A 14,487-nucleotide genomic window follows, 5' to 3' on the forward strand; every position below is an offset into this window, starting at 1 on the left:
ACATGGCAAGTACAAGCTTACGCGGGGAAGGCTAGAAGCACCTCCTGTCTTCATAAGATCTTCTTATGATGACATGGGACTTGAGAGGAAGAAGATTCTTCCACCCAGCAGGCAAGGCAATGCCTCTGACTTCAGAGCATCAGGCAGAGTGCCCAGAAGTGGCGTCTTCAGGCTCCACATCAATTAACAAGAATGTATGAAACAGTATGTGTCTAGACTCTGCTGCGCGCTCCACAAGAGAAAAATCATGAGACGTAATCTCTGCTCACATGAAGCTTACAGTGAAACTGGGGACAAAAACATAGGAAAGCAATTCCTGAATGACATTGTATTATATAACAGCAAATAATATCAGTATTTTAACAAGCAAAATGTGCAGTAAATATAGACAATAGTTTAAATATAATTAGACAATTAGACCCATAGTTTCTCGTTCCATGTGCAAAATTGATATTTAATCAGGAGAATGTCTTGCGTTAAATATCTTTTAATTATCAAAAATCTCATTAGTTCTTATTGGAGAGCTCCACGCAAAAAGAAAGTTTTTCCACATTAACTTCATTCCACCTAAGCTTAAAGCTTGTATACATAATAGAAGAACCATGCCTAAATAGTCCACAAAGAAATTTTGACCAGTGGCGTTTCTGGGTTTCCATGTTAGTTATTCAACTAACATGACCCTATTATCATTACCAGCAATTTCCAGAAAATAGCAAAAATCTACCCACCCTCATCTCTATCCAGTACTTTTAGATAAATCTCACTTTCCTTTGTGTAATAGCCTCTGTTGATAATTGACTTCTTGCTGTTTCCGTTACATGGATTTTTTAAAATTGAAAGCAGAGAAAAATACCCACCTTTGTGTAATGAGATAAGCCATGGTATTTTTTTTTTTTTTTTTTTTTTTTTTTTTTTTGGCGGTACGCGGGCCTCTCACTGCTGTGGCCTCTCCTGTTGCGGAGCACAGGCTCCGGACGCGCAGGCTCAGCGGCCATGGCTCACGGGCCCAGCCGCTCCGCGACGTGTGGGATCTTCCCGGACCAGGGCGCGAACCCATGTCCCCTGCATCGGCAGGTGGACTCTCAACCACTGCGCCACCAGGGAAGCCCAAGCTATGGTATTTTTTATTCCTCCTTTTTCCCATAAATCTCATGCAAAAAAGACTGATTTTCTTTGCAGTTACAAGAGGAAAGGCTTGAATTGTCTGGGTTTGTATGCTAACATTTTAACTGTTGGGCTCCGTACACCATTTCTAACGTTGGGGGGAAAAGACTATTTCTAAGGCCCTCACTGCTTTCCGTCCTCCTATCTCCTCCTGCCATTCTTTCTCTATATGTGATTGCATCATTGCTTCATCCACATATCAGACATCAGACAGGAAACATTTTATAGTGGCCTACTTACCCGTAAGACTACTTATTGCCAGTTTGCCTGAGACAGTCCTGCTCTGCATTGTCCTGGCATAATTACTAGCTCCCCTTTCACGCTCCAGACTGTCCTCATTTGATATGACTTCCGTTTACTACATAGTCTGTTAAAGACATAGACATCGTTACTGTCCAAGAAAAGCATACATCTAAATTTGAATACAAATTTTAAAGCCTACTCAGATAAATAATTTCTTTCAAGCTAATTTGTTTGGCTCCCTGAGTTTTTGACCGTACATGTTTTATCCGAATTTCAGGTAAAGATGTATGTGGTAACTTGTTTTGGTAGCCAAACACCCAGTGAACTCCTTCCATACCCAGAAAACCATACAGATGTGCAAGTCTAGAGCATGGCAAACTAAGTAGAAAATGTATGGCAGTGAGGCCTTACTCATTTAAGTGAAGAGAAATTCTTATTCTTATCACAGAGAACAAATCAGATTCATCACAATAATCACAGGACCAAAAGGGAGTTAATTTTGTCTGTCCTTCTGCTCCTAAGGAAGACTGTACGCACATAACTGCGGAAAAAATGGCTATCCTGGCTCCTCTTTTTAATGCCAAACAGGCAATACAAAGTGTTTCCCAGAGAAAATGAGTATGGCTTACTTTGGAATCTTACAAAATAAAGTTTTGATCATGCTAAGGAACTTGATCATTTAGGAATGAGGGCCGTGTCCTGCTGCTTCACTTTTCTTTAAGTCAGACTTATTCTAAAGTTTTATCTTGTCACCTCATCTCATGGGGCCATTTCTTGGGCATACTCCCCACTGCAGCCTCAGAAGCTGGAGCAGACAAGCTGATGAAAACCAAAAGAGACAGAGAAGAAAAATCCTTGTTCCCTGAAACTCTTCCCTAATGATTCTGTCCCTTGGTATGAGCCCAAGTTGAATTATGACTGTGGTTGTCCAAACTTTTTTTTCTTCACGTTGAACCTTGGTTATTATGAATAAACAGTTTATGAGGTACAACATGTCCAAACTCCTTTGCAGTAAGACATCACTCAAATGTAGATCATAAAAGTGTCAGGGATCCATATGGTATAATGTGCCTTCTGGTAGGACCTCTTTAGAACAGAAATTCCTCTGGAATTTCTTCAAAACGAGCTCACACAATCAGTCTTTCTTTTGAGAAATTAGGAAGCATTAACCCATAATAAGCAATGAGTATTGTACCAAAGGTGGTAATCGAGAGTAACCACAGGCCAGTTAAAGAGCATAATGGAGGAACAAGACTGTTTTTAATACTATATTTGAAATGAAATAATAATTGATAGCTGATCAGAAATGGACCATTGTGTTTGTCACGTCTGTGGCCTTTATCCTGCACTTTTGTTGTTCATTGTGGAATTCTTTCATTGTTCGGTATTGTAACGTGCATATAATTCATAACTTATCCCAAATGGGTGGTGGTATTTCTAAACCATCTGTTTTTTCTGCTGCTATTTCCTTGTTATTAGTGAGCAAGAGTTGTAGTTTGCACTGTCTCCCATCCTAACGGCAGAGCTATTTGGGAAGCTGGGGTGGTGTAAAAATACCGTACACTGCAGCACAGCGCTCGAGGCTCTAAATGGAAACTGGTGGTGGGAACCATAACACATATGGTAGATGCACTGGGCTCAGAACCAGAGCTGTGAAGCTTCTGCTCGAGCCTTCTTTTCTCCATTCTCCTTTGCCCTTGTGGTTAAATACTCAATACAGTCAAGCTGGAAACATCAATAGGTGTAGGGAAGGTTTTGATCAATTCATGGCTGCGCAGCTATTCAGTGATCATGAAAGGCTGCCTTGGCTTCTAGGAGAACATCTACACATCTGAACGCTGCTAGATCAAGCCCTGGCCAAATGTGCTTGGACACTGTTGGAGTCCAGTGGCCTGTGGGTGGCCCAGTACTACCCGCAGATGTTCTCTGGAGCACTATTTTATTTTAGTGAAAAATCAAAATAAGATGATATGTAAATGTTAAGACATTTTTATCAGTGATTTTAATATCAGAATCATAAAAAGACCAGAAAATTTTAATAACATTATCATTTAAAATGTCCTCAACTGTACTATGAAGGTTATTTTCCTGTACCTTGTTCAGGAAAACCGTTATTGCTGTCTTGAGTATAATTTATGTTATGGTTTGATCTGTGAAAAAAAAAATTGCCTTTCAGTCAGAGTTTCTGATACATCACATTATGCGTCACTTTGCAGTTATAGTATGTTGAAAAAGAGATCAGTAGGTCCAGTTAAGTTTGTTTGCCATTTTTCATATGTAAATTTTAATTTGGAAATCTAATTTCAAAAATAGTATTTTTGAGGGCTTCCCTGGTGGCGCAGTGGTTGAGAGTCCGCCTGCCGATGCAGGGGACACGGGTTCGTGCCCCGGTCCGGGAAGATCCCACATGCCACGGAGCGCCTGGGCCCGTGAGCCATGGCCGCTGAGCCTGCGCGTCCGGAATCTGTGCTCCGCGATGGGAGAGGCCACAACAGTGAGAGGCCCGCGTACTACAAAAAAAAGTATTTTTGAGTAACTTTGTAAATAACTAGGGTATTATATTTCTAGCAGTTCATTTTAGTAAAGAAAGAAATCGCTAAGTAATAAAGATAGTGAAATAAAAGTTAGGTTGGAGACACGTTTTCCCCATGTATTTTAGAAATTAGATTCAATCCGATAGCTTATAAATTTATTTCATTCAGTAGTTTAAAACTTAATGCTCCGGGAATCAGACAGGGGATAAAACGGGGTGGAAATGTGAGAAGTAAACTCTAAAATCAGTCCTTGATTGAAAGTTATTTAGTTTGTCAAAGCATTTTGGTGGTAGCACAAGTTGACAGTGTAACCCAGAGTACTTCCATGAATAAAAATGAGGCCATCGGGGCTGCAGTAAACTGAGTCTAATTGCTGATGGCAAGTAGGTCCTAGTGAGATTATGATAATGTAAAGTGTCACCTTTACAACTAATGGAAATGTTTAGAAGGGAGCAATCTTCCATCCCTGTTACAGCTCCATCTTTATGATGAAACGATATTTCTCAATTCATAATCCTAAGCAGTCACAGTAAACATGGAGGTTCTTAAAAAAATAACAATTCTGCTGGAAAACTAATTTACTGTGAAAAGACAGATCGCCTGGAAGGGAGTCTCATTCTCCTCATGAGTGAGGCTAGCTGTGCAGGATACCCTGGGGAACAGCCTCATTATCGCCCTCAAGAGGCTTCTATTTCATTTTTTGTGTTGAATAGTATAGAACTCTTTATTCAAAGCAAACAAAGCTCAGTAAGAAAGCAATCAGAATTTGGTCTTCTTTTAAGTTTTAAGTTTAATGATAAAATACCCATTATTTTCTTAGTACTTCATACATATATTATGGAATATGTATAGTATTTTACACTCACGTCCATAAACTTTTATGTTATTTGTAGCATAGATGACATCATAGTTCTCATGAAGGATCCCTGTTGCTAATATAGACCAATTTTACTCAACTACTTATACATAATTTCATCTATCCAAATAATTGTAAGTGTCAAAATATTTGGACTGGTGTACGTAAATCAGCATGATCATTGATTGACTTTTTCACTTTTCAGTGTTTGGTGGCACAATATCATAACATGATTTCAAAGACCTTTATTTATTGTGTGTATATTTGGGGTTCTGGATTGACTTTACTTTCAAATAAGCATTCTTATAATGAGAATCAGAGCTTAATGTTTGGAAATAATGATCTCTTTTTCCATTCTGATCTACAAGAATTCAGATTTTTGCCTGCATGTGAAAGAAATACATTTACAGACATATTCATGTACATAAAACCAGGTAAATCTGTCCACTAACTTCCATAGATTTTAGAGGAAAAAAAAATCATTAAACGCGAGAACAAGAATGGGAGCGAGTTCTAATTGAAACCAAACAAAAGTAAAGATGAATTTTAAAATGCCGTAAACGAATTTCAATTTTAATTCCCCATTTTCCCATCCAGAACAAGTGCCACCAAGGACCAGTTTTCGAATGGATTCCTCTGGCAAGTATTCTTCAGTACTCACAGTCCTGTGAATGCAACGTCTTCCATTCTGTGTAACAAATCATTCTTCTGAGTAGCATCAGTTAATTAGTATATAATCACCATGTTAATTTCACTCACCCCGCACAAGCACATATTTAAGGTAGAGGGCAAGGCTCACCACGTTTGGCCTGATGGCTGCCAAGGAAACAAACAAACAAAAGACAAAGGAAAATAGTCATATTCATTAAGTTCTTTCATAAAATGCTTTAGTAAAAGATTAGATTCAAAGCCAGGTACCAAAGAAAGCCACCAGATTGACTAAATCCACACTAGCCAATACAGAAGTTTCTAGACACATGTGGCTATTAGACGCTTGAAATGTGGCCACTCTGAATTTGGATGTGCTGTAAGACGTGCGTAAATCCACACCAGATTTCAAAAGCTTAGTACTAAAAAAAAAATGTATAATATCTCATTAATTATTTTTTAATATTGATTAATGCTTAAATAATATTTTGGATATATTAGGTTAAATGTATATTATTAAAACTGATTGTACCTATTTCTTTTTGCTTTTTAAAATGTGGTCAATAGAAATGTTTAAATCACCAGTGTAACTTACATTTTGTTTATTTTGGACAGCACTGGACTAGATAAATAGAAATAAGAAGCTAGAGTATCTCAAGAGATTTGAAATTTAGACATTTCCGAGGACTTATTAAAAATATTGCTAATGTAGAATGAAATTCTTTTCACATCAAGTAAATACCTATATCAATTTAATTTTTTTAAACCATGCCAATTATAAAGTGCTACATTTCAATAGTATTTTAAGTTAGAATAGCATAGTTTCAAGTTTAAGAGCTTTTAGCTATAATAAATTAATTTACTTAAAAGAAAAATTTTGACCTAATTATTCTGAAAATAGTTATTAATTTGGTTTGGACTGAAATATTTAATGTTATGGAAATGAAGGAGGAAAAGGAATATTCATATTTTCTTACTCTTAGGAAGTGCTTTGAACAGCAGGTTAGACCACTGGATGGAAAGTGAGAACACTGAAACAATTGTAGAAAAGAACGTTTCATAACAATAGTACTGCTTCAGGTCTGTGGGCTCACAGCACACATCTCTAGAGTGTTTCCATGACGACAGCTCATTATCCATCTCAGCATGTTCTAACACCCCTTGGAGAATATATGTGCTTGAGATCATTTCATTCTGTAAGTTTCCATGTCATTTTTTTTGGATATGTAGAAAATACGGGGGATGTTGCTTAGCATTGTGTCCCCAAATAATGTCTAAAGTATTCGTTTAGCTTGGTCTGAAAATGTTTAAAGCATTATTATTCTTAGTATATAAGAATATATGACTGTAAGCTCCTTGTAATTTTGAAGAATATCCTATAACCAGAGGAAAACTGAGGCCTAGTGATTACAGCTGCAAAATGAAAGCAGGATTTAATTTGAGATTCTAAACCTCAGCTTCCTGGCCACAGCAAGCACATTTCTTGAAAATTTCAGCTTCTGAAGGTACTTTATTTAAAAACAAAAGAAGAAAGAGAAGAACTCCTCAAGAGCTTACATTACCTTGATATATGCGCAAAATGATATTTTTACATTTCAAGAAATATACATTACTTGAAAGAGAAAAGTTATAATGTAGTTTGAGTGTATTATACTACTATGCAATCCAGATTTTCAGGAAAAGAACAATCCAAATATTTTGTTCCGTGTCCACACAAGTTAGGAAACTATTTTGGAAAATTATGACTCCCTCCAAAATAAGTAGAACTCCTATACTATTTCTCATATTTATAAAATGTTCCTTATCAAATTATGTGTCATGATTTTGAATCGGATAAATTTATCATAATTACAAGGTATTTTACTAACTTTAGCTGCAGAAGGTGCTTAGGCACAGAGGTAAAATTGACGGTAGGAAGTCCTAATGTAATTATGAAGCTAAGTGAAAACTCAGTAGAAGAATAACGCTGTGGTTTATTAGGTGCACTAGATTGGCGAGTATATTTAAACAAATTCAAGAAACATTTAAGCAACTCCTACACGCTGTGCATATGGAATATTATAGATAGACAAAGACAATTATGCCATCACCAAGGGAGAATGTTAATAAAGCAATGAAGCCATAGTCAGGACCTTTGAATGAACAGTCCCACCCAAAGACAAGAAAACTAGGGTGTGGCGTATCACGGAAACCAAGAGTAGAAATCCCTTCTGGAAGGAGACCTTTTCTTGTTTAGAAACAATAGAAATCAGGGGTCATAAAGGGTGCGTCGACAGTATCAAATGAGACACAGACGTCGATCACAATGCGAATCACAAGAAAAATCACAAGAAAAACAGTCACAAGAAAAAAATGGCCATTGGATTTGGTCATTAGGATGTCATCGAAAACCTTAAAGAGAGCAATTCAGTAATGCCAAGAGAACAGAAACCAGACCGTCAGGAGTAAGTCAGACATGAGAGAGAGTGAAGGCTTCCATAGAGACCACTCTTTCAAGAGAGAAATGGATGGGGAGAGCAAGGGAGTATTTCAGATGGGAAAATCTGAGTTTATTTGAAAGCTTTGGTTACTTGAAGAGAACCAAACAGAGAGTGGGAGATGGCTTCTACTATGGCTAAAACATGTCTGGCCACATTCATATTACCAAAGGTATAAAGAGAAAAAAGTAGGGAGAAGGGATTATTTTAAGACAAGAATGCGTTAGTTATTTACCTGGTAATGTTAGATTTGATCAATAAAAACTATTTAATTCCTGTTTAATTCATTTTGTATCTAGCGTGCATTGGAAATCCAGATGCCAGGGACGTTTTTTTTTTTTTTTTGGCAGGGACATATTTAATAACCACCTTTGATTCTTGACTCCTTCCTCGTACTGTCTTTTCTAGATCTCTTTCCAAGGAAAAGCCAAAAATCTAATACTTTTTCAAGAGGAAAAATTGAATGAATTCATTATCTGTGTCAAAATGTGATAATAAGCCTGTGGTGCTTATGTTTAATTAAAACATGAAAGGGGATTCAAGTACCAAAACTTAATTGACGTGTTTACAGCAGCATTCCATGTGCCAAATTAATCCATAAAAATGCCATTCTTTGCATTTTTGAAGCTTGAATCCATTCACAAAATTAATCAGTTGTGTTCAGTCACCCATCCTTTTTCCTGAAGCGGTGCACAGAACCGTGTCTTTCAAAAGCTAGACCAAGGGTACGTATAGCATGTGAAGTCTTCCTGGCGTCTTAGTACAAAATAAGAATCAGCTTTTGAAATTCTGCTTTTCTTTATTATGACGGAGGTTACCCTGCTACCTGGATGTAGCTTTTTCAATATTATTGAGAGCCCAGGATTAATCAGGACTTGTAAATTCCATTTCTGTAGCTTGCCACCGTGGTCATGCGACGTCCCATCTGGGATGAGGATCTTAAGATGCATTATTTCATAATTCCTGAGGATCCTAGGACCCAGCTTCTAAGGAACAAGCAACACTGGCCATGGCTAACCATTGAACACCAACGTCCAAAGAGTTTTCTGACTCTCTTAGTCCATTTCTTCACAATGACTGCCTCATCTTGAGTTGCACCAAGAAATGCCTGAGAGCACCCCTCACAGTTCTGCGAAAAGGAAAAAGAAGAAGAAAAAGAAAAAAAGAGCACAGATACAGACTGAACACAAAGACAGAAGAAAAAAAAAAAGAGATGTTGGTAGGGGCATGATTGAGTGACATCCAGAGTGACTCAGGTCCCACTAGGTGTCCCCCAGACCCCTTCATCTAACAGCCTGCCAGGTGCATGGTTTGCAAACCAACTGGAGAGAGGGGTGAGGATTGTTAAATTCTATAACAGTGGGGTGAAGAGTTGCCCTTGAATTTCTTTGCTTTAAGTCCTTGCATTGACAGGGGAAGAGATAAAGCATGATAACAATCATTTTAAGTATGTCATCAGACCAGAAGAGCAGCTAAAGGAGGGTATCAGAAACATTGTAATCTTTCAAGAGAGCTAACAAAGCAGGAAGGGAGAAAAGTAATGTTTCCAGCTATGTGCATATAGTGTTAGTTATTTTCTAAAGCCAGACTCATATGGATGGGCGAAGGGAGGGAGAAACAAAGGAAAAATTCTCTTTCTGAAAGCTCTTATTTTCCTTAAGCAATAACAAAAAAAGAAAAAGAAAAAGAAAAAAATAAACTGCCTTAAGGCACAATCCATCGTTTAAACTTTTTTTTCCAGTTGGCTATTTCTCTTAAGTTTCCACGCCCTGCAGCCTCTGAGTCTGTGTTCAGAATTAACAAAGAAATAAAAAGTAAATTACATCTGCAGGCACACTTCTCTAACGGGTCTCTTTTTGCCTCTCTACGGGCACATGTGCCATGAAGCTGGCCGTCTTGGCCTGGAAGAACGGAGGGTGAAGATGACGTGGTTGGCATATATCACCCTATATTTGAAATCAGAGTGGTCAGAGCAGTAGTCAGGGGATCGGAATGTCACCAAAATGCACACAAAGAATGGGGAGTGGGGGATATATTCCCTGCTTACATCTTCAGAGTTCTTCAGAGTTAAATAAAATTAACTAGCAAACATAGATCTATATTTTTCTCCTAAATATAAAGGAGTCCTGAGTCATTCATTAAGGAAAAGCTTTCCAATTCTCCCAGGAATCACAGCATCCTCTGACACGACAGCTCCCTTGTACCTTGGCACATCTCAAAAATGCCATTACTGGGATTGTTATGATTTCAGCATTTCCTCGGGGGAAAGTTTTCCTTAGCAAATAAAATGGATCACACGGTAAAGTCCTTGTAGAGCTCCTCATGCAATATGGATCGGTGCTGAAGCCACTGGAGGAAAAATTTCTCACTTACCATACTCAGCAGCAATGCAAAAATGAGACTATCTACAAGTAAATGGAAGGTTCTGGTTAAACATACGCTAGCTGTATCATTTTGAATGTCGAAAGTATATCGTGCTCTCTTTGTGATTTTTATGTATATATGGTCTCGAGTCCTCTAAGCTTAAAGGAACCTAGAGAAGAGATTGATGGGAGCAGCCATATAACCGAGTTTTAGAGGTTTGAACGGCGACTGGGTATTATCTGTCGCCCTCCCCTCGCCCCTCGCCTTTCTGCCTGTGTTGGGAGAAATACAGGTACCTGCCATGACTCTGTAGGGCTGCTCCACTTGCCTCCAGAGTCCTGAAGGTTTAGCACACACCCCAATATGTGATTTCATATATAATGTTGTAGACCTCGGAATAAACTGAGTTCAAAAGTCAGTTGAGACTTGTAGAGTGTAGGGCAAAGTTTTCATTCTCCTTTTACCACTCAACTCTAACAAAGTGTTTAAGAGGAACTGAATTTTTCTAAGTTGTCGTACCTTTAAAATATGAATGATTATACAATTCATAAAGGATGACTAATGGATGTGGAAATCCAGTTGGTTATTCTTCTTTGAGTTTTATATTCGTCACTGAATGGGAAAGACTTTGGTTATACATGCATCTGGTCCTAAAAGGGCACGAAAGTCATAGAGTCTTGGACCATGTGACTTGGACATATATACGTATGTACTTATATGGCTGATTCAGCTTTTTTTTTCCTTGAGAACACTAGACAGGCAATCAGCTTATGCCTACATTTCAGAAGTGAGTGACTTGCCTTTCACATATCACTGGAAATGCTTTGCTCAGGTTGGAGGGCACAAAGGCAAGCCCTGTTCTGTTGTGCTCTGTTTACTGCATCACTTCAGCAGCTCCACTTACTGTAGAGTCTGGAAAAGATTTGCCTGGCCATCACTTATTGAGTGTCTCTCTCAACTATGGCTATTACTGTATACCCAGATGGCTCAGACATAAGCTTCCTGTCTCATGAGGATTCTCCTCTGAAATCCCATCCCAATTTCCAAAACCATCCTGCTTAAGCAAGGAGAATTTAACTTAATACTTGCATCTATCAGTTCTAATACCTCCTTTAAACCATTAAGGCCCAAAGATCACTAAATACTTCTTAAGCAAAGGATGGCATTAATAAGCATTCCCCAAAGTTGCTAATCATTGATTAACATCCTAACAGTGGCCTTGAAAGTATACACAGCCCCGTCATGATTGAGATATTTGCCTCTGGGGAAGGTTCAAAGGGCCAGGGGCAGGGGGTAAGGTTAAATCACATTTAAATCATATTCTCTTTAAAAAGTTAAAATATTTTTTATGGTTTTAGTTTATTCTAAGGTTGAAAAAAAAATGACAGAAGAGTTTCCCAGCTTATTTTTAAGTACATTTCTGTTCTTTCAGCTAACTACAGAAAAATATCCCTTGTCTAGTTTATTTTGAATATGTTTACAGAGTCAGTAGTGAATCCACTAGTGGCTTCCACATTTTAAAATGTTCGGGGGATAAGAGTTCACTTAGACCCAGGCAAATTTCTGTCCCTGAGTTATGAAAAACCTAAAGGAGTTTGTCAGAAAATCAAAACGTCACCCAAACCTCAATAGAGAAAAGTTCAGATTTTGTTTTCTAACTGTAACAATTTTAAAAGAGACACCTTCTGTGAGGTGTAAGTTTATATCCCCCTCCCCTACACACACTAAATGGGACACATCAAGTCATAAACAGCTACTAGTAAATTACTAAGTAGTCCTTTACCAGGTACTTCCAGGGCGTTGCCATCTGTTCTCTCATACTTCTAAAACAATTGTTCTAGTCAGAGTAACATCGCCAAAGTGACAGCCAATCTTCTTGAGGGCAATCTCAATCCTTTCAGGAAGATGAAGAATTACGGAGGCCTTGATTTTTCTTTTCACTCAGAAAATTTTTGTGCTCTTTCTGCCTATGGCAATACCCTAGTAATGCCCTTGGCTGGTCAGTGCTAATCCAGAGACTACCTAATTTTGGAATACCTACTTTTTTGTTACCATATATTTTTTTCTTATCCTCTGTGCTTTTCACCGACTCTAACGGCACTCTCATTAATCACACCCTCAAAATTAATCCATCTCATCGACGTGTTCAGTCCCTCGTGGGTTGGGGGGAGGCAGGACTCATCACTCAGTGGGGTCTCCTCTATGCCAGGTCCGGATTACAAGGAGCTGGATGTTCACCTTCGCAGGATGCAGTCTGGATTTGGCTTCAGAATCCTCGGGGGAGATGAGCCTGGACAGCCTGTGAGTTGATTCTCTTTATTTCCACACTTTGGGTTATATTGTGTGTGTATGGGTGAAGGGAAAAATCATTCAGTATCGTATACAAAAAGAAATCTTTTAGGACTCACGTAAAAGTTTTTTGAGGCTTGCTTTATTTGTTTTTTTCTTGGTATTTAAGTTTTCAAAACATGCCAGTGTTTCCATATCATCATAAATCAATGCACATTTCATGAAGAGAGGGACATTACTCTTTCTTAAAATGGATTGGATTCCTCTTCAATATTTCAATGATTTACTTGTGTTGGACCCCTAGTCTCTCTGGGCAGCAGCTCACAGGTAAACATGCAGTATGACAGAAGATACATGCGAGGAGATGACTTGCAACAGCAGAATGGTGTATGTTTTCAATCACAACTACCGGGGAGAGAAAACACGGGGATAAACAGAAGTAAAATCAAGTTCAATGCTGCAGAATCTCACCAGGTTTGAATTAGGGGATTACCATGAGAGGATGTTCAGGAAGTCAACTTCAGTTGGCACAATATTGGGAATTTGCGAGGGGCTCTGGAGAAATTACATATATGATACATCAGTGACTGCATAAAATAACAATATTCATTAATACACACAAAAAACACAGCAAAGCGAGACTTGTGAGCATGTATTAAAATAACAGCCATAAAACACTCCTTGTAAAAGACGTGTCTTAAGTGGGACCCAGTGTGACTATGTCAGGTTCATAAAAGGTTCATAAGTGGTCCCTAAGCACTGAAATACAGTCAGGTCCCTTCTCATACATAAATACAAGTAAAAGATTAAACTGTAAAATAAATGTAAGGGGAAACAAAGAAGTTCCAGTTCTTCCCGTAATGCTTACTTCAATACAGTCTGAGATACACAGTTCTTACTTTGCTGGACTCCCACCACCTCCGTAGGCTCATGCTTTGTCTGCTTTGTGGGTAAACTAGCACCACATTCGTAGCACCGTCTTCTCTTCGCCCGTCTCCCCCTCTTCAGAGATAGAAGGGACTGCATCTCCCACTCTTCAGAGATAGAAGGGATTGCATGACTGAGTTATAGGAAAGGCATAGTGTCAGCTGACTCCAGGAGGGAATGGTCTAGCTGATCTTGGCCTGGCACAGAAACTAGAGAATTGTTACCCAAATGGAATATATATCGCTGAGAATGAAGCTCAGGTGTTTGAGTGCAGCCGGTGGTTACCGCCAGCCTCAGGACAGCTTTCTGCCGGGTCGGTACACAGGTTCCCGGGTTCCCAGCCCTTCTGAACATTGGCTTTACACTCCTGAGTCCTTTCTCCCCTCCGGTGGGCAGGCATTCAGTATTTATGATAAACCTCTTCAGATTACGTTTTGCTGGTTATCCTCATTGTGTTTAGATTTACTCTGGTTTATTCTTTGAATTGAATGATTTAAGACACGCTCAGGCTGCACATTACAATTCTGACAGTGAAACCATAAAGCAGAAGCCTAAATCTCCCTGAAGCATTCAAAGCCAGAATATAGTGTCTTGAAGACCAGAATGTTGCACCTCAGAAAGATTATATCAGGAAGAGTAAGTCTACTGTAAATATCTCCCATATGCCTTTCCTTCCTGCTTTCCTCCACTGTAAGTCCAGAGATAATATACAAACAAAATGCACTAGCCTCAGTTAATTGCTGATGTGCTACAAAGGGAGAGGCGCCTGACGTGACTGGGTCCCCACCCGCAGGAGGTCTCATAAATTATATCAAATGGGTTTCTGCCTTCATATAGACAAAATGGTATTGACATCTCAGGGTGCGCATTAAACACGACAGCACGGCATTTGGCTAATAATGAACAGCAGGACTCCAGCTCAAATAAGCATATGGGCATTTTTTCCTGCAAGAGGAAATAATTTTCACAGTTAACTAACAATAGA

The 14,487-nt window shown here is 38.7% G+C and overlaps 1 protein-coding gene across 3 annotated transcripts in view; it reads left to right on the top strand.

Moving 5' to 3' along the window:
- Window positions 1-14,487, top strand: part of MAGI2 (membrane associated guanylate kinase, WW and PDZ domain containing 2) — a 1,326,400-nt gene that overhangs the window by 1,161,010 nt on the left and 150,903 nt on the right. For 2 of the 3 annotated variants that reach the window (XM_082661503.1, XM_082661505.1), the window contains exons 13-14: window positions 5,395-5,436; window positions 12,496-12,587. In XM_082661503.1, the coding sequence (XP_082517629.1) occupies window positions 5,395-5,436; window positions 12,496-12,587 (134 nt within the window). The remainder of the gene's footprint in view (window positions 1-5,394; window positions 5,437-12,495; window positions 12,588-14,487) is intronic. The other variant, XM_082661504.1, reaches the window with a different exon arrangement.

The sequence above is a fragment of the Grampus griseus genome (assembly GCF_964374135.1).
Source record: "Grampus griseus genome assembly, chromosome: 9".
Classification (NCBI taxonomy): Eukaryota; Metazoa; Chordata; class Mammalia; order Artiodactyla; family Delphinidae; genus Grampus; species Grampus griseus.